The 20,400-nt window shown below is 50.2% G+C and overlaps 1 protein-coding gene across 12 annotated transcripts in view; it reads right to left on the bottom strand.

Annotated features, from left to right (window-relative positions):
* The window catches only part of NAV2 (neuron navigator 2), a 712,574-nt gene that overhangs the window by 320,760 nt on the left and 371,414 nt on the right, over positions 1 to 20,400 (bottom strand). The window contains exon 1 of one of the 12 annotated variants that reach the window (XM_082747352.1): positions 4,763 to 4,977. The exons of the other annotated variants lie outside the window; for them this stretch is intronic. Coding sequence (XP_082603478.1) covers positions 4,763 to 4,813 — 51 coding nt within the window. The 5' untranslated portion in view covers positions 4,814 to 4,977. Of the gene's footprint in view, positions 1 to 4,762; positions 4,978 to 20,400 lie in introns of those variants that run through there. 12 annotated transcript variants of the gene reach the window in all.

Here is a 20,400-nt window from a genome sequence, read left to right as displayed (position 1 = left end):
TTCTTTCTTCCCTTTCCAATATTTAATTATTTATTTTCCCAGTAATTAACCAGAGTCAAACCTTCCTTACATGCTTTGGTTTCAATTGTGGAAAGTGTATCAAGGTTATGATGACTCATTACCCACAGCAGAAATGCATATGGAAACATTCCTATGTATTTCAACCTGGTTTCTCCAGGAAAAGATGGAATTTCTTCCCTGGAGATGTTTTGTAATTAATAGAAAACGGACATGATTGCAGTACCTGGGAGACTGGTAAAATCTATGCCGGTCATAATTAATGGAAAGCAGGAGAAAGTTTTAGAAGTCCCTAAGAGTGGAAATGACTGATATTTTTCAGCAGAAGAGTGGAGTACCTCCAGACGAGTGGCAAACGAGCTTTATTCAGAAAACAAAATAAAACAAAAACCCTAGAAGTCATTAAGAGGAGAATCAGTTTATGCACAGAAAGATAAGTAAGAGCTATAGGACCACAGTCTTGTAAACACAGAACCTGGGAGCTCAGGACCTGCAGAGTCCACAGCATCCTTGCCTTTGAGAGGGAGTAATGTAACTGCAGAAAGCCAGCCAGGGCCCTTTAACCCACTGACCTCTTTTAATCTGCTTGTTAGCCTGGCTTCAGATGGGCCCAGGGGGTCTTTGACCGATCTCTAGGGGGGAAAGGTCAAAGGTCAGAGGCACATTCCCTGATCATCATTATTCTCAATTATTCTTCATTCTAAGCCACTTTCTCCTTCATTTTGAGGAAGGGCCCCATTAAGTGTTTTCCAGGACACTGAAGGGCAATGACCCAATCCAGGCCTGTTCACTGCGTTCCCTTTCCTTTCCACCTCAATTACAGCATCTCCCTGAGCAAAGGGGATACACAGCGGGTAGCAACCCACAGAGAGAATCACCCAGCCCTGTACAGCACAGGCATACTCCTATATCATACACTGAATTCAGAAGAGCCTGCCGCTCTCCAGGACATACCCAGCCCATTACAATACAGGAGCTCAAAGCACAGCCTTTGCTTTCAGACAAAGCTGAGGTTCTACCAGTTTCTAAGCCTGGAAACTTAGGAAGGTCACTTAATTCCTGAGCCTTAACGTCCTCATCTGAATAATGGAGCTAATAATAGTTTCTAATAGTTTCTACTTCACCAGATTATGGAGAGGATGAAGTGGAATAAAGAGTAAAGCAAAAGCTCAGCATACATCAGCTATTAAAATGATTATTTTTAGCAGTACTTTCTTTCTCTTTCCTTGATAAATATAATGCATGGTCATTGGCAAAATCCAGAATATAAGGAAAAGTAAGGGGGCGCCTGGGTGGCTCAGTGGGTTAAGCCTCTGCCTTTAGCTCAGGTCATGGTCTCAGGGTTCTGGGATTGAGCCCCGCATCGGGCTGTCTGCTCAGCCGGGAGCCTGCTTCCCCCTCTCCCTCTGCCTGCCTCCCTGCCTACTTGTGATCTCTCTCTGTGTCAAATAAATAAATAAAATCTTTTAAAAAGAAAAAAGAAAAGTAAGGAATCCCCCCCCCCCAAAAAATCCCTGGTAATCTACCCCCTTAACACTGGGAATATTTCTGTCGAATCTTTTCTTCATGCATGGAGACATGCAACACTACGGGGTCATCTTTTAATCCTAAGAGCGACCATGCACTGCCTGTCAACTACAGTTCTTTCCAAATTGCATAGTAAGAGGCTATGCAACTGGCCTCGGTCACACGAGAGCGCTTCCTGTGCTGAGTTGGGACTGCGGGTGTCTCTGGCTGGAACACTTAGCTCTGTGCCCCAGGACAGGTAAGGCTGCAAGGGTGGCTGCTCTCCGGCCCTTTCCTCTCCCCATTCTTTGGCTCTGCTGCTTCTCAGATAATAAGCTGCTCCGGAAGGGGCCTCATCGCCTCTCCTTGCCCTGCCCAAGCTGGAAGAATCTTAAAAGAAGGGAACTTAGTGGTGATAAGGATGTCAGAACCACCCATGTCAGGCTCTGGGGTTGTGCCCCAAGCTTACCCCTCCCGGTGGGTGTTTTAGGCCTGAGCAGTCAACCCCTCTCATTTCCGTCAAAGGCGTGATTGGCCCTGTCAGGTCGGATTTGGACAGAACTAGGATTTGCTGGCTACTGCCTTCTAGCCTAGGTGGGCAGGTGCATTTCTGACATTCCCCTGCAGAGATAACATGCAAAGATTCAAATTTTGCCTCTAATTACTCTTGGCCTTATTTTGATCCAATTAGCCTCAAAATAGAAGCTAAACTCAATCATTTGGTTCCCTTCTTCAATCAGAAGAGTGAATTTTCAAGCTGTGGGTTAACTGACTTCATGTTTACTGAACTGCATCAGTGATAAAAAGTTCAGACACTCACCTCTGGCCCCCTAGCCACATTCTGGGATAGTTATTCACAAGCAATTGACTTCCAGGATGTTCCCAGAGAGCTCCTTTCTCCTGAGGGCCGCTCATAATTCAAAGGTAAGAAAGGTTTATCTTCCCCAAGCTCATCAGAAGACTGAACCATTCACCCAACAGCACAAAGGAGAGAAAATCATCATCATCGTCATCATCATCAAACAACAACTGTTCCCAGTCCAGACACCCATGTTTCAGACTCTGCTGGATCCTGTTTCTGTAGTCTCATCTCATCTTATCTTTTCACAACTTGGGAAAGAGGAAAACTGATTCGAACATTAGCAAATGACCAGCCTAGAATTCAAACCAAGGATCATCAGAGAGCAAAGCCTTACCTGAGGAGCACAGCCTCCCAACCACCACTGGGCTCTGCACCCAGTAAGTACCAAATGACGGATACTGGTAAGTCACCCAGTCAGTCGGTGACCAGACAAAAAACAAACTAACAATGTTTCAACTAATGGTGTGCCCAATGCTTTCCAGGATTCTGCAGAAAAGCTGAGGCCTGTGCTTGAGGATAGCCAAGGCTATGTGAGTGTGTAATAGTTGTCATCACCATTCCTGCCTGGGGTCTGAGGGCAGGGGTGGGGTGGGGGTGGGGGGCGGCCACAAACCCAGCCACTGCAGCCTCTCCAGTGCTTTCTGGTTCTTGGAGCTCCTGTGGCACCTCCCCCACACCGGTAGGTGAGTCCTCTGGAGGACCACAGCTACCCTTGGGTGGTCCTCACAGTTCATTTGAAAAGTGAGACCCAGGTCTAAAGAACCAGACGACCCAATAAAGGATGACCTTTGACCCACAGTGGGAAATGCTCCTTCCATGGGGTAAAAAGGCAGCTATGTTGAAGCAATGAGGACATCCCAGCCCTTACCACAGCCACCTGCCATGAAGACCTGTCCTCTGGGATGCTCCACGTTTTCCCTACCTGCCAAGTCATTCTTTTTCTTTTCTTTTCTTTTCTCTCTCTTTTTTTTTTTTTTTTCCCTTAGCAGCATCTAGGTCTTGCAGCTGGACCCTAGCCGGTCCACACCAGGACCCACCTTTCCCTGTGCTACATTCTCAAGTGGCGTCTCAGGTGTAGCTTGGAGAGAAAATGTGTGAAACTCAGGGCTCTCCCACAACAGTCTGGTTGGAGAAAGATTCCAGGAAAGGATTAGGCAACTACGGTCCCCACATAGTACAGCAAAGGTGCATAACGTCTGCTAATGTTACAGCACATTAAAAGAAACCGTAAAATAGTAGTTTGAAGTTAGACAGGCCAAACATAACTCAAGAAGTAGGAAAAGCAAGGTGCCGTTTTTCGAACAAATAAGCTCATTATATGAAGAACCAGTTGAGGTATTTTCACATCTTGTTAGTACACGCAGCGGCTGTGACTTTTTTGGTAGCATCTTTCAAGAGCACAATCAGTATGAATTCCGGCTTATTAATGATACCCAGTCCTTACTGAGCTCTTATTATGTGCCAGGAAAATCTCAAATATGGTCTCTTATCCCTACATCAGCAACACATGGTGAGAACCTGCCCCATTTTGCTCTGGAGGAAGCTGACATCCAAGGGGGAAACTAACTTGGCCAGACCTCTGGCTGACTTCAGTGGGGAATTAGGGTCTACTTGAAACCACCAGATAAGAAACAAATCACAAAAGCAAAACCCAGAGAAGAGCCTTCTGATTACATTTTCTCCTTGGGCTGGAGAAACAAGTCAGGCTTCCCGGGGCAGAGAGGAAAACACTGCTTGCTCTCCTAAGCCCTCCCAGGAGCGAGGAGCGGTTATTTTTGAAAACGGAGGAGGGGAAAAGTACCTGCAACCAAGAAGATTCTTGCATGCTAGGAAGAAAACTAAGCTATTGTGAGAGGCGGGGGAACGGAATCCACGCGCATTCAAGCTAGCCTCAGGTTTTTTTTTTTTGTTGTTGTTGTTTGTTTTTTCTCTCCCCCAAACAAGCCAAACGGCAACAGAGATCAGCACTAGCACCGGAGTGTCTCCCCAACTATCCCAACACAATGCGGGCGGGTGTACAGACCACGTTGACCCGGGACGGTGGTGAGGGCGCAGACCTACTGGCAGGACACAATCCCCAGCATGTGCAACCCAGGAGATCCCCAGGAATTAGTAGGTGGAAGGGACCGGGAGAAACTGCAGCGCATTCCCACCCTCCTTCAATCACTCACACACACATACACACATGGACTTTTCCTGGTTTAAAACAAGCCTGAAATCTCTCTTCAGAAGAATACGGGGAAACACCACGTACAAAATGCATTTCAGGGGCTTTTCATCGCGGGAGACAATTCTCAAAGAGGATGGGGAGAGGGGTGGGGGATAAAAAGTGGGACAGTGACCCCCGGGAGTGAGGGGGTCTGCAGTCCACCTTACCAGCTTCATGGTGGTGTTATTCTGTTCCCAGCGCCACAGCATCACGCTCATCTTACTTCAGGGCAGAGAGGGAAGGGGGGGAGGAAAGGAGAAAAAGGAGGAGGGGGCCGAAGCACCTGCCCGCGCCAGGCAGGTCGGGCAGTCCGGACCGGTCGTCGTCTCCGCCCCGGACCCTCGGGCATCCCCGGCGCCCTCGGCCACCTCGCCCCCGCCCTGGCCGCTGCCGCGCGCGCGCGGCGGTTTTGGTGTGGGGGGGGGGGGGACGGTGCCCGGAGCCCGGCGCCCGGCCCCCACGCTGCCCGGCTCCCGTGCCTCCCCCGCTCTCTCCCCGCCAGCCTCCTCGCCTCCGCCAAATCAAACAACTCCCCCTGCGTCCGAACGCCCGCGCCTTGCAGCGCGGAGGCCGCTGGGGCCGCGGCGGGGAGGGGGCGGGAGTCGGGGCCGCGGGGCTCCCCGCCCCCCTCGCCGGCCCGCGGGCCGCTCCGCGAGGCCCCTCCGCTCGGGTGGGCGGGTTAGCCCCCCGCGGTGGCGGGTGCGGGCTTAGGGGCAAGATGGGTGGAAGGGGAGGAGGTCCTTAACTCTTTCGGGGAGGGCGCCAGTAGCCGGGCAGCCTTCGGCACAAACGAAGAGGTTCGATGCGGGGGAGCAGTGGGCTGCAGTCTGTGACTCGCGGGTCCTCAGCCCGGACACGGACCGCACCCCTCCCAACGCGTGCCCGGCTCCATGTGCATTTGCTCTCAGCACCGAACTCACCCAAGTTGTCCGACAGTAAGCCCTCCGGGGTCACCCCCCCCCCCCCAGCTGTGACTGAAACTGTGACTGTAGGATGGAGGCACCGTCCCCACCACGTCCACCCCATCGCACACACCCGGTCGCCCACACCCTGCCCCAGCCACCGCAACTCCCCAGCCACATTTATTTCCTGCTACGTGAAGGACAAGGACGGGGCTTGAGTGTTTTCAAACACACCTGGCCGCTGCCACAGAGAGGACATCCGTGGCCCTGGGCCTGAGGTGGGGGGGGGGGGGACGCAGAGGAGGGGGCAGGCGGTGACAGGGGAGGCAGACTAGGGGAAGAGACTGTGTGGCCTTTGTTTCCTCTTCTGCCTGCCTCACCTGCCACAGGCTCTTTCTCAGGCCTGCCCCCTCTACCTTGTGTCTTCCTCTGACATTGTAGGGGGCTAAGCACCTCCTCACCTCCCAGGCCAAGCCTTGGCAGGGTCCCCAGAGACTTTCAGTAGCCTGAAAAGGCTCAGGAATCAAGGCAAGAGGGCATGGCCTACCCAGACCTCAGGGCTTGTCTAATCCCTGCGGTGGTGACAATTTAGGATTAATACCTGGCTGTCCCCTGCTAGTAAAGAGCCCTGAGGAGAATTCATGGAATTGGTTTATTACACATCATTTCAGTAGTCAAAACTCTTCAGAGTAAGGGGAGGTGGTAATACGGATCCAAACCTTTTAAAAGTGATCTTCCAAACATGCCAGTTAGATCAAAATGTTACCCTGCCTAAATCTCTCGCGATTTGTTTTCCCTTCACAGATGAAAAATCCCAACTCTTTTCATGGCTTAGGACTTCATGCCCCACCGTCTTCCTTTTGCCTACTGTGCTCCAGCAGCGGTGGTGGGGTGGTAGAGGTGGTGGTCTTTCTTTTTCTCTAACACATTGAAATCCTTTCCACCTCAGGACCTTGGCACCTGATGGTGTCTCTCCCTGGATCTCTGATTCTCCTAGACCTGCCTGTGCCTCAATTCTCATGTCACCTCCTCAAAAGGCCTTTTGACTTCTCATGTAGCGACCTTCCCCTTTGCATATTCTGTTGTCTTTCCTTTGTCCTGTTCACTGTGTGAATGTAGTTAACTTATATTCTTGTTTATTGTCTGCCTTGTCCCACTGGGCTATAAATTCCATGAAAGCAGGGGCCTTGTCTGTTTTGTTCCCCTATTGCATCCCCAAGTGCCTAGAACAGTGCGTGGCACAGAGTGGGAGCTCAGTAGATGTTTCCCAAATGAAAGTCTGTTGACAATGTCCTAAGTTCCTGCAGCTTCCTCTGCAAAAGGATAGAGCCAGACCAGGACAGCATATCCCACATCCTGTCTGGGCCCTGACAGAGACTGAGGACTGCAAAAGACTGTGCTATGTGCATCTCCATGCATCTTTCTGGCGAGTGCAACATAGGCAGGCATATTTGCTGCTTAAAGGGAAGGGGGACATCCTAGGGAAACACAGAAGGGGGGGTAGCATATGTAATGTGAGAAAGCGTATCCATATTATAATGTATTCCTATATTTGGAAAACAAGATTTTAAAATAACTATTTTTTTTTCTCTGAAAATAAAGCTGGACCAATCTTATCAGCCAAGAGAGCAAAACACAAGTTGTCTATGACAGCTGTGTTAAGCCAGGGGTCTTGGAGCTGGGTGGGAGGACGTGCAGTCCAGAAACCTCCTGATTGTATGAAATACTGTGAGACTGGGCATTTGTGCATTTTCTGGGGAAGCATCTATAGGTTTATCATATTCTTTAGGATACCCCAAAACATGAAAAAACTAGACATCCCCAGAAAGCCACTGAAAGAGCAATTAGCTTCCAGTCAAAATCTTTGCTGGTCAAAGATGGAAAATCCCACTCATGGTGCAAGGCAGAAGCAGGGGTTGGGTCATTCTTTCAATAAAAAGAATGAATCCTTGGCCTTGACTTTCAGATCTTATACGCTTCAGACCATAGGTATACCGACTCATTGAGCAAACATTCTTTGAGCATCTACCCTGTGCATGTACCCAGCACTGTGCTGGGAATTGAGAATCAGGAAGGACCCCCTATCACACGCACATACGGTCTATTGAATGACGGACACATACACCCACCATTGCAGTGCAAATTGACAGGTGCTACAAAGGAGGGTTGTAGGGTGTACAGCTGGGCCCTAAAGAATAAAAGCTATAACCAAGACTGGGAAGCATGGAATAGCTTCACAGAAGTGGCACTTACCTGCATCTGGAAGGATGAAGGCAGATTTGGCAAGAGGAGGAGAGCATCCCAGAAGGCGGGACAGCCCATGAAGGAAAACGCATGGCAGGTGCTGTGTGGTCAGGAGGAGACCAAGGGGCAGGAAATGGGGTTGTGAAGGTGATCTTACCCTTCATCCTTATAAACCAGGGGAATGATTTGACTGACTCCCCATTTTCGCAGGACCTCTTTAGGAACAGCAAGAAGGCGAGTTTGGAAAGGTGGAGGCTGGAGAGAGGGAGACCCGTTAGAAGGCTGTTGAAACCATGCAGGAGATAGAGGATGAGGACCTGGATAAGGAGAGGTGTAAAGAAAAGGACACCAACGTCACCAGCCATCCGCTGATGCAGCGGGTGACTCCCGGGGGACATGGCTTTGAGTTCACCCAAGCAGGTGTCAGGACCGTGCCGATTTTCAGAAACAGAAGCACCTCCTTAAAACCTCCTACATCTTGGAGAGCTCTTCATCCTGTCCCAGGCTGCCTCTCCCAGCACCTTTCTTCTCCTTCCCCCTAGTTCTGTGATCTTCCACCAAGTCCTTTGATGTGAATTAAGGGAAAGAGATCAGCCCATGTTGGCCACATGGGACACAGTGGTGGGAGCAATGCTTGTGAAGGTCTGCCCTGAATGCGTGGTCTTCTTCCACCTCATGGTGGGCCTCCTTTTTCAGCTCCTGGCTTTCTGGACCATCCCTTGCACCTGCCTCTTCAGTGCTGACCCCAAGGTTAGCTCAGCTCCCTGGTCGTGACCTCTCTTGAACTCTCATGGTAGCCACAAGGTAGGGCCCTAAATTCCAGTATTGTGTAATCCTTGGTGGCACTGACCACCCTCCCCCCCACCAGACACTAGATCTGCTCTTTGCTGATAGTGTCCTGTTCCAGACCTTCTCATCCCCAGCATCCAAGGGATGCGACCCACATCGCTCAGCCCTTGCTTCCTTCCATGTCTGTCTTCCCTATTCCTAGTCTTCTCTGAATTCCCAGTACCTCCGCAGCCAGGGGAGGCCTATGGTATCTCCTGAATGAAAGCTGGAGACGAGGAAGAGGTTCAGACCAGAAAGCAGGGTTTCAGGCCTGGCAGCCCCATTCCCCTAACCTGCTATTTGCAGACCTCTTTTCCCTCACCTCTAAAATGATCATCTGTAAAGTCCCTTTTCCCTCCTACATTCTGCAAGTCCGGCCCCTGTCTGATAAACTAATTTGTGTCCAGCTGTTAATGGCTTAATGTGTTTCCCAGATAACGTATTCCAGCTTAACAGGGGTCTTCCACTTGCTCAGCCAAAGCAGTGACTAATGGGGAAAAGTTCAGACACTGCGGGGGCCAGCCCGGGGAATATCAGACAAAATGGGCTCTCTAGACTGCCCATAGAACGTGGGCTGAGGCCTTTCCACCCACACAGGACAGATGTAGGCTTTTACATGGCGCAAGGATGACAAAGGAGGAACCAAGAGCCGTGGGCCACCCCAGAGGTAGGAAAGAAGCGAATAGCTTTTAACATAGGGAGTGCATTATTTTTTCCCCCGCATAACAGGGCCTGAATAGTAAAATAGCACAGAAGAGTTTAGCATTGCCTGTCAAAGGAAAATCCTAGTCCTATTTGCCGCTATTTATTAAGCATGGCACAGGGCACCTTTCAATTACTCATCAAAGCAACGCAAAGAAAAGTGATTTTCCCCAGGGAGAGTGTCTGGCTCTATCCGATCAGCTCCAGGACCGCCCAACGGGAGCATCCCTGGGGTCGGCCTGCCTGCCCCCTACCTCTGTTGTGTCCATGGTATTGTCATACTACACACAGGAAAGGCAGTCTCCGAAATGCCATCCCCGAAAGGATGAAGACACTCTGCAAACAGACATTTTGGCAAGTGGCTTAAGGCTTCTTTGAAGTCTCCTTCCCTTTCTGGGAGGGCCTGGAGATCTTGGATCTGGAGGAAGACATAAAAATAAAAGACTCGTGGAAGGTACACAGCTGGCAGGCTTTTTAGGAATGGAGAGTCAAATTTACAAAAAGCACTAATCCTTCCTGGAGCAGAAAGCTGGGGACCAGGAGGGTGAGCCCCCAAGAGGTGCCCTCTCCCCCTCCACCAGCCTTGGAGGGGACGGAGCCCCCTGCCAAAAGGTCACCGGGAACATTGGGGTCTGCGGGGGGTCCAAGGCGATGGGAGGGTTTGAAAGTAAGATGTATGGCTTTCAGGAGGGCAGACACAATGTCACACTGACAAGCCCACAAATGAATGAATACGTCCCTAGAAGGGGGTGGGCTGGGCTGGGTTAGCAAAGGATTTCTCTCCCTCCCCCACGCCTTTTGTTTTTTTGTGAGATAAAGAATTATGTACAGGCATCTTGCCTGTAGTGGGTTCCCTGAACAGGGTTTAATTTGTCGCTTTCTGGCTCCTCCCACAATTCACTTTCTTCCTTTCAGTGCTGGGGGCGTCAGGGTCTGAGCGGGGCAGTGTCTCCCATGGCTCTTCCCTGTGTCCCCGTGGGCTGCTCACTCTGCCTTGCACACCTTTGCTCAGGTGTGCATGGAAAAAAGCATGGAAATGCTTCTCCTTCCTTTGTCTGCCAAATGATATCATGTAGGTCTGTCAGGATCCAGAGCAAAAGTAACTTAGTTGGTGAACTTGTCTTCGAACCCTCCCCTTTGAGAACATATTCTCCTCTCCTCTGGGGTCCCCAGCTCTTTGTTTCTGCCTTCTCTCCAGCCTTTGGAATCCTCCATCTCCTTCCACAGTTGGGGTTCGATACACTCACTGGCTGCTGTGTTCGTGTTGATAGGAGTATTATTACCACTGGATTGTAAGTTGCTTAGGAACGGGTACTCCGTCTTATTCATCTTTGTACACTCAGAACAGTGCTGGGCTTATTGTTGGTATTATCAGATGGAATGAATATATTCAGAAGGTCAGGACTATAGGGGGCTTAACGTTCATCCAGCCCCCCTGCCCCCATAATTGTCCAGGAAAATCCGGGGCCCTTCTATAGAACACTTCTGCTGCCCTGTGTGGAATGCACTGAAAAGAAACCCAACTGAGTTGGAGGCTGGAAACAGGGCACCATAGCATCTCGGGATTCGGCTGCTTGCTGGGGATCTAGATACTGGACATTTCCTTTTTTTTTTTTTTTTTTTAAAGATTTTATTTATTTATTTGGCAGACAGAGATCACAAGTAGGCATAGAGGCAGGCAGAGAGAGAGGAGGAAGCAGGCTCCCCACGGAGCAGAGAGCCCGATGCGGGGCTGGATCCCAGGACCCTGGGATCATGACCTGAGCCGAAGGCAGAGGCTTAACCCACTGAGCCACTCAGGCGCCCCTGGACATTTCCTTTTAAATCCTACTAGAAGAAGAGCTTTTGGAGAGTGAGGATTATGTGTTGTTTTTCCCTTCAGCCTCCCAAACACTGCCAAACATAGAAGGAGCTTAGGGCAAGCACTAAATTTCAGGAAGAATGAATGAATAATCAAAGACCAACTGTAAAGCTCTTGGGAAAGAGGCTTTTGACATCCAAAGCAGCCAGAATGGTCCCAGGCGGCCTAGGACACAGTTTGGAAGAGCAGGTCTGCTTCCCCCTCAGATCCCGGGGTTGCCAGGTACCCCTGGTATTTATTTGCTCTATTCAACATCTCAGGCCCAGGGGCTCCTCCTCCAGCCCCTCCCCTCTCACTACTTCAGTGAAGCAGATAAGGGTGGAAATTGTGCAATCTTTGGGTGACCTCTGACCCCCCGTTTGAAGGGCCTCCATGTTGCCAGCCCTCTCTCCTCCCTCTTCCTCCTGTCCTCTGAGGGCTGCATCTCCTGCTCTGACCCCAGTGAGGTGTCAGGACGTGGGGACTGCAGACGTTTTCGGAGGTAGCTTAAAGACCCATTTAGGCCTATCCGGCCCCCGCAGTTGGGCTAGGGGTTCATGTGAGGGGAAATAAAACTGTTCAAAGTAAAAATTTAAAAAATTTAAAAAAAAGTCTTAAAAAATTCCGCCACAGAACTATGGGCACAGAAATATGGATAGCTATTGTCAGAGCACTTAAGGAAGTTCAGTGGTTTCTAATTTTTGTCTTCTGTTCTGGCTTTGCGACCGAATGATTCAGAGACCCGCTCTGGATTGGAGTCGTCCTCGAACTCTCACTGGGTTGCGTTAGTTTGTTTTGTTTTCGGTGGCTGTGGTTTGGTGGGGGGAGAGGGTGGTTTGGTTTTGTTTATTTTATTTTCCCCGTGGGATCAGCCCTTTCATTCTGGGCCAGTTCTGGTCACCAGGGATTAAAGTTAGCAATTTAAGAGGCAGCGTCTTTCCCAAGGGGCTGTGGTCTACACGTCCCGGGCACTGTTGAGGAACTCAGCACCTCCCTAATAAACTGGTGCCGTAGGAAATGCCACTGCTTTTCATAATTGAGAGATGAAAGGAACACAAATGTCCTTAAAGTGGGTTAAATATTATTCCCCAATGGGGGCTCTGGAGGCTTTTCCCTTGGAACAAAAGCAGCAGGTAAATTGATTCCACTTTTGTCAGGCAGCCTGATTTCACAGGAGATTGCCACACACACACACACACACACACCCTCTGAAGCCCCCCACCCCCCCTCAGGAGAGGGTACCTGTGATGAATGTCACAAGGGTGAGGCTCGGGGCTGGCACTGTGGGTCTGGTACACATGAATGAGGGTAAACAGGAGGAAACAGATGTCTGAGATGCACCGGCCGACACAGTGCGGACACAATCACCCTCTATTCCAAAGTCAACAAGGACAACCCGGGAAATCCCAGAATGAGGGCGCCATTGTTTAGCAAAGGAAAACTCTCTCGGCACCGCTAATGACTGTGCAGGCCCACGGAACTGTTGCGGTTGATGAAACGGCCTCGGCACTTCTGGGCATTTCTCAGGTCCTAGGACACAACCAGCAGAGCCGTTCTTCCCGGCCGGCGCCCTCCTCCCTGCGCATGCTCCAGTCAGATGTGGACACGGAGAACTCGTGATGACCTAGTTTTATGTTTGTCAAAGCACTTCCACAGCGGTTACCCAGGTGGTTTTTCTTAGAACCACTCTGTGACCTAAGCTAGATGGCGGGCGTGATCCCATTTTCCGAAGAGTACGCCGAGGCACAGAGAGGTTAAGCGAGCTGTACAAAGTTGCACAGCTGCTCAGTGAGCAGGCCAGGTTAAGTCTTAGACCTACGGGCTCCAATCTAAACACCCTCTCTGCGGGTCCTCAAGACACGGGGACTTTACATAGTATTCTTATTATTAACAAAAGTAATAGTAGCCGCAAATAGCTAACACTTTCTGAAGTGTGTCTTCTGGGTTATGGGCCATTTTGAGAGGTCTGCACGTAATATCTCATTGAATCATCATAGTAACCTTGTGCTACAGGTGTAAAAATTACATTTCACGGAGGGGAAACCAGGCACAGAAAAGTTGAATAACTTGCTCAAGGTCACAGAGCTAGTAAGTGACACTGCCTGGATTGAAGCAGTGGCTGCAGAATTGACATACTTCACCTGTGTTGTCCTGTCTCTGTGTAGTAATATCGTAACCATAAGGTGAGTCCAAGGTCAAAAGTAAAATAAATATACTTCACTGAAAGGGTTTTTACAAATCATAGGTGTCATGCCCAGTTAGTGGGGTCTTTCTTCCCCCTTTTTTGCTTGTTTTTTGGTTGTGTTCCATTTTAATGATTGCTGCCACTACAAACAAACTTCTATCAAATGCACGAATTGTTTCTCAGATCATGCAACTGTAGATAGTATTTTAAATACCCCGTGACCTGCAGTGAGTTATAAATCTCTCTGCATCTCAGCCTCCTCTTAGTAAAATGGGGATGAACATATTTACTTCTAAGGATTATTTAAAAACTCAGGTGAGATACTGCTTATGAAGGCCCTTGAAAAACCATAAATTCCTAGAACTAGTTTCCCAAAATTAATTGATGGGAACAGACTAGAGTATGTTCAACAGCTTTACCTATGCGTCTCCACTGTAGGACTTTTGGGAAGCTTACATATGCTAGTGAGCACCCTGGAGCTCTAGGCAGGCAATTGTTAATGGAGCAACTCACAAGTGTATTTCACTGCAGGGCCCTGTGGGTAGAGTACTTCTCAAGCTACTCCTGCAAGGAACCCACTTCAGGATTGGTGTCCCACAAGGTGGAACCCGGGATCTATTTCCCAGCGGGTCTCCCTCTTCAAACATTCAAGAGTCCCTCTGACGCCACTCCTAGATTTGCTCCTTTAATTCTGAGACCCTGCAGCCAGAGATGTAAGCTTGCCCTTCTATCCTTATAACAATCAGGCCAAAGACCACAGGATCTGAGTGATGATGAGACAATGGGGGCCTCGGGGCTCCAACAGAAACATGACAGGAGAACTCAGATGACCCCACTCCTGTGTCCTACACACAATCTGGTTTCTATCAGGCCGGATCCTGCAGAGTCACGCTGAAAGCCAGTCATTCAGAATGTGTGGCTGGCCTCTGACACAAACCCAAGGTTTGAAGGATGGCCATACTGATAATGAATCCCCACCCTTCCAGCATGGAGCAGATGGTAAGGAATAACAATGGGATTGGCCCTACACAGAGGCACGACGGGAGGAGGATATGTGCCTTTGCTCTGACACCACTGTCCTACAGAGGGAGGCGTGGAGTGTCTAAAATAGCCCTCATCTTCTTCTGATCATGAGAACTGCTAACATTGATGGAGCTTCTGCATACTTAGCATATCCCAGACACGAAGCTGTTTCTATAAATCAGCATCTTCAATCCTCCCAATGACTCTCTGAAAGTGGCACCATCACCAGTATCCAGAAGAGGTAACAGAAGTACAGAGATGTTGGGTAGATTACCGATGGTCACACAGCTCATAAACGGGGGAATTCCATCATGGGTTTGTCTGAACCCAGAGCCTTGGACCCATGCCCTCGGCATTATAGGTCTCGTAGAACAGAGGTTCTCCAAGTGCAGTCCCTGGTCCTACAGCATCAGCAATACCTGGGAATGTATTACAAATACAAATTCTTGGACACCAGTACAGGCCTACTGAGAGAGTAACTCCGGTAGAACCCAGCAGTCTGCTTTGTCATTGTTGTTTTGTAAGGCCTGCAGCTCATTCTGATGCCCATTTACACTTGAGACCACTGTTCCAGGGGAAGGAGGTTTGCACCCAGGCAGTGGCATCATGTCACTTGAGAAAGCCCCAGAATGAGTCACCTGACCCATTAACCAGTAGTGTCACCCAGCAATGAGCAGGGCACAGAAGGGCAGGGTGCAGGGCCGGTGGCTATTACAGGAAGAAAAAGTAATAGCGAGGCCTGGCGTCACAGGGAGCTAGGGCCAAGACAGAACAAGAGGGACAACTGAGGTCCAGGGTGAAGGTGGGAAAGGCCAGAATAGAAGATGCTGCACGCCTGCATAGAAGATGCCAGGCCATTTCCATCCACGTCCTCCCCTCTCTCTTCATAAGGCCACAGGCTCCCAGAGGGCTTGGCAGGCTTTCATGATCCCTGAGTTGTCTCCCTCCCTGGGCGCACACCCCCACTTGACAAGGTCCCTGCCAAGAGGGTCTCCTCTCTCTGCCTGAACCCCTGCCGTGATGGAGAGCTCACTGCTCCCAAGGGAGTTCTTTCTCCTTCTTTGGAGATGTCTGCATGGTTCCTTGCACTCTTCCCCATCATTCCTCCCTGCACCCCACCGAGGCCACCTTGAACTAGCCTGTTCTGGGCAGACCTTTACATATTCGATGGTGCACATGCTTCCCGCCCAGGACAAAGGCCTTAGTTCTTTTAATAATGCCTCTTGTACCTGTTTTCACCTTTCTTTCACTGCCCCAGGCCATTTGAAAAGGCTCCTGAGGGATTCTCGGAGAGGAAGCCCCGCAGCCCTCGTCTGCCCTTCTCCGTTGGCCCAACTCCGTAGACTCCACTGAATGGAATCACATCAGGCAAGCAGAGCCCCTGGCCCCGGGCTTCTGGCCTGGCCACCCAGTCCTCAAGGAGGGACCCAGGGGAGGGGGCGCTGACTGCCCTTCCTGCTCTTCTTCCTGAGGAGGGCATGGAAAGCACTAGCCTGTTCTGAAGAGAGTTCCTTGAGAAAGCAGGGACAGGAGGCTATGTTTTTTCAAGACCCACTCACTGTGCAGTGAGGGAGGCCCATCGTGGACTGGGAAGTTCCCCTGCACGTGCCCGCTCTGCAGAACCCAGAGGAGCCCACGCTCCCTGGCTTCTCCCCCTCCTTCCCAGGCCTGGCAGGGCTCCAGCATCCCCACTGGAACCCTTGGCTCCTGGAGGGGGTAAACATCAGGCTGTGTGGAGACCCCGCCATCTCTCCGCAGTTGGCAGGGGTTGACGCCTCTGCAGGGAAGAGATAGTGATGGGTCTGTTTTCACTGGACAGACTTGTGGTTATCTTCCCCGAGGAAGCCAAGGGTGGGGCGGGGGGGTTGGAGGCTGGGCTGGGAGCTTGGAGATCTGGGCTACAGGCCCTCAAGGTCCCAGTGCAAGCTCCCAGTGCATCCCCCTGGAGACAATCTGCTAGAATTCAGAGTCCGGCCCACCCCGCCTCTCCGTGTGACCTGGGGTAAGTTATTTAACTTCTCTGTGTCTTATGACCTCATCTGTTAGTTCACGGAAGTGATAATGGTGCCAGTGTCTCCCCAGTGAGGCCCACGTGAAACGCACATGAACACATGAACACAGGGCATGCACCCGGTCCAAGCTCACCGGATGTTTATTGCTCCTATTGGTCTACTGCTTTATGCAACTTGGTTAGGGATCAAGTTATACAGGACTAGAGCCTTTTTAACTTTACAAAGACTTTGTTCTCTTGTTTGATTCCAATAACTCATGAGATGGCATCATCAAGATATACCATGACCATGCTGTATGTGAAAATACTGAAGCCCAGAAAGGTCAAGTGACTAGGGCAAGGTCACACAGCAGACCCATCCACAGATCCCAGACCATTATCCTCCTGCCTTGGGCTCCTAAGGCCTGGCTAGGATGGACAGTCTGATTTATACTATCATTGCATTTCTTCTCCTATCATATGGATGTCTTATTTTCTAAAAATCAAGGACTAGACTTGTAATCATGGACATAAAACCCCCAATCTGGACAGTCCACAGGCTCCCCACTCCCTTGTCTCCCAGTTTTTATCCTAAGGGGCACGCAAGGAAGAGATTCCTCTCTCTCTTCACCCATGGACCTGGCTCCTGGGCCAGGACTCATCCAGTCCCTGCCTGGTGTGTGAGGGTATAGCCAGGCTCACTGGCCAATCCAAGACTCATGGTCTGACCCTGAACCAGACTTTGAAGTGGCATGATATCAGGTCCTCCTAGAAATATCCACAGGATGTCCCCTGGAGTACACCTCCAGAGTAACCTCCTGCAATGCTCCCAGGAAGGGGCCTACACTCCCTTTTGCAGTGATGCTGATCCAATCCCCCTTCTCCTAAGGCTTCTGAACAAGAAGAGCAAGGCAGGTTGGGAATGTGGGGTGGGAGGAGGGAAACCTGACTGCTCCAGATGCACCCCTCTAGCTTGCCAATCCCAAAGTCCTTAGAAGGAGATTCTGGGAGATCTGTGCCTGGGGCTGGGAATCGCCATGTTCTATTCAGTGACTCCAGAAATACCAGATTTTTTCCCACCATGTCCCATCTGGGCCGGATAAGCACCATCCTTTCAATGCCTGCACTAAGTGGTTTGCAGGCTGTCTTGGCTGTGTGTTCCTGGGAAGGACAATTTATCTCAACCCTCTTCCTCTGGTTCCAAGAAATGCTTCTCTCCCTCCTCAAGAGATATCAGGCATGGGCTCCACTGAGTACTTGTGATCCAGGGATGATCCAATGACATCAGTTTCCTGATAGCTGGACAGTTCCCCTAACTTCAAAGCCTGGCTTTGCTCTCCCTCCTCCCCCTGGTCCTCCGTACACCCTTGTTCACACTTGGATTCATCCCGCAGACCCCCACAGTCCTCACTGTCACTCAGAGCACAGCTTGGTGCCCTTATCAGACCCAGCCAACAGGGCCGAAAATTCATCAAGAGAGCCGCCTTGTTGTGGACAAGTAGTATTACAGGGTTGAGAACTAGCTATAGGGCAGAATTGTTCTTACATTTATTAATGTATGCAATGGATATTTTTCAATGACCTCCAAATGCCCCATCCTTTTCTGGGTGTCGGGGAGACAGGGTGTTGAACAGACAGAAGATGACACACAAGGGCAGCAAGACTGACAGGCAAGTAAACATACAGTAAGTACTGGAGGACACAGCTGGGCGAGAGTCAGACAGTGCCTGGGGGTGCGGAATGGGGGGCAAATACCATAGAATGGCAGCTCAGAGAGACTTCTCCAGAGGCACCTGCCAGCAGAGAAGCAAATGAAGCAAGTGAGCCCCATAGCAGCCCTGAGGGGACAGCGTCAGGGGCAGAGGGACAGAAGAACAAGGGCCCTGAGCAGAATCCGATCCGGGTGCTGCTCAAGGACAGCAGGAACACCACGAGGGCCAGCGCAGAGAGAGCAGGACAGACGGCAAGAGCAGATGAGCTGGGGAGAAAAGTCGTGGCCAGCACACATCAGGCAGGAGTCTGCAAACGACAGCCCTTGGTGTGCTCCCGTTGGGCTGCAAGCTAAGAACAGGGATGACATGTGGCAAGGGTTGGACGAAGAAGGAAACAAAGATGGAGAGAGAAATGAAGACAATGGTGAAGACAAAGAAGAAGGAGAAGAGGACGGCCACGTGACAGCGTAACCTGAAACATGTACTACCTGGCCCGTGACAGAGAGGTCTGCTTGTTCCCCAGTGCAGAGACCTGAAGGACAGGGGGCCGTCTAGGTTTTATCCCCAGCATCACAGGAAGCCACGGTTGGCAGGGGCCCTTCTGAGCAAGGGCGTGTCACAGCCCGAGGTATGTGTGTCAGGCTCACTCTGGCTCCCCCGTTGGGGGGTGGCCATAGGGTCCTCCCACATGGTAGTGACAGGATGGTGGCTTTGCCTGGGATGGGGACAGTGGCTGTCGAAAGAAGGGGCTGATTTTGAGACACATCAGCAGACTTGTCACATTGGATATGGGGTGTGAGGGAGGGAGAGGAGCCAAGGACGATGCTTAGGTTTTGAGGCAGAACAACTGGGTCAGCGTTGGCGCCATTTCCTGACGGTCAGAAGACTAAGGGAGGTGCGGCTGGAGGGCTGGGTTTGAGAAATCAAGAGCTCTGGTCTGGCCGTGAAGGGGGCCAAGATGATGAGTCGACATCAAAATGCAAACATTTATATATACACCTACACACACATGCATGTGCAAAGCACACACATGTACAATGTAAAGGAAGGTGACGTCACTGGTGCTGCTGGAGAAATGGACAGAAAACAAGAACGCATGGAAGACTTCCTTGGACGTGCGAAGTATTCAATGTTTGCTCCCCCAACGGTCTGTGAGGAGATGTCCCTCCTCTTGTCTCTCCCGCTTTACTGATCAGAAAACTGGGGCTGAAATTTTCCCAAAGTTGCACATGGAGCTGGGCAGCGGGAGAGCTGGGAGATGAAGCCAGGAGTCCCCGTTCCTAAGCCCACATCTACCAAACAGAACAGCACATCCATGCTCGCTCAGGGATGCCGCCTTCCTTTCATGGCACCTGTCTGTGGGTATTTTGATTTGGGTGATGTAATGGACAAACTGAGTCCTCCTGGTCTCCCGGAATTGATGCTACAGACCAGATGCAATAAAACGTTCTTGTTTCCTACCTACCTCTCAGTTTAGCCAAGTGGAATAGACACACGTTTACTACAATATTTTTTTCTTATCTGGTCATTTTTAAATTACGAAGTCATACATGCTTATTAATTGAAATTAAAAATATGGAAAAATAGGAAGGGAGGAAATTAGTAATGTCCCCAATCCTTAAATATAGCCATGATTGAATATTTCTGGGACTTTTTAGAGGCTGCACGTGATGTAGTGTATAGTTAGCAAAAGTTTCTGGGGTTCAGAACTGGCGGCTCAGAAAGGGAAGAGGGCCCTAAGGGAACCACCGAATTGCACGGCAGAGGAGTCAGGTAAGAACAAAAATGTCTGACATTTATAAAAGCAACATGTAGGTGTGTGTCAAGAATTGTGCTAGGTGCCCTAACTGCATAACCTTACGTCATCCTCACATCCCATTTCACAGCTGAGGAAACTGAGGCTCTCGTCACTCCCAAGCAGCAGAACTAAGACTTCAAGCTAGAGGGAATGAATCCCAGAGCAGGAGATCTTCAGTCTCAGGTCATTCCTTGCCCAGGGACAACTAATGCCCACCTGCAGGCTAAAACAGATATTGCTTTTTTTTTTCCCCCCCACCTAAGGTTTTTGTATAATTTTAGAATTAAATCAACTATGGATTCAGCTAATCCATGCCATGCTTTCACCGACCTCAATTAATATCTCTTGAACAAAGAAATAAAGACTAAAATCTGATAAATCCTGAACAAAATGAATGAGAGAAAGACAGAGTGAAGAGAGGCAACCCAGGATAGACTCATTGAGTCAGCCATTCAACAAGTGTTTATTGAGCACCTACTATGTGCCCAGCACTGAGCTAGACACCGGGAACCAGTGGTGAACACGACAGGCTCAACTCCTGGCCTCCTGGTGGATTTTAGTGGATGGATCACCGTGGCTGG

This window comes from Mustela nivalis (genome assembly GCF_964662115.1).
Source record: "Mustela nivalis genome assembly, chromosome: 9".
Taxonomy (NCBI): domain Eukaryota; kingdom Metazoa; phylum Chordata; class Mammalia; order Carnivora; family Mustelidae; genus Mustela; species Mustela nivalis.
Note: the sequence above shows the minus strand (reverse complement) of the source record. Positions and strands in the feature narration are given on the sequence as shown.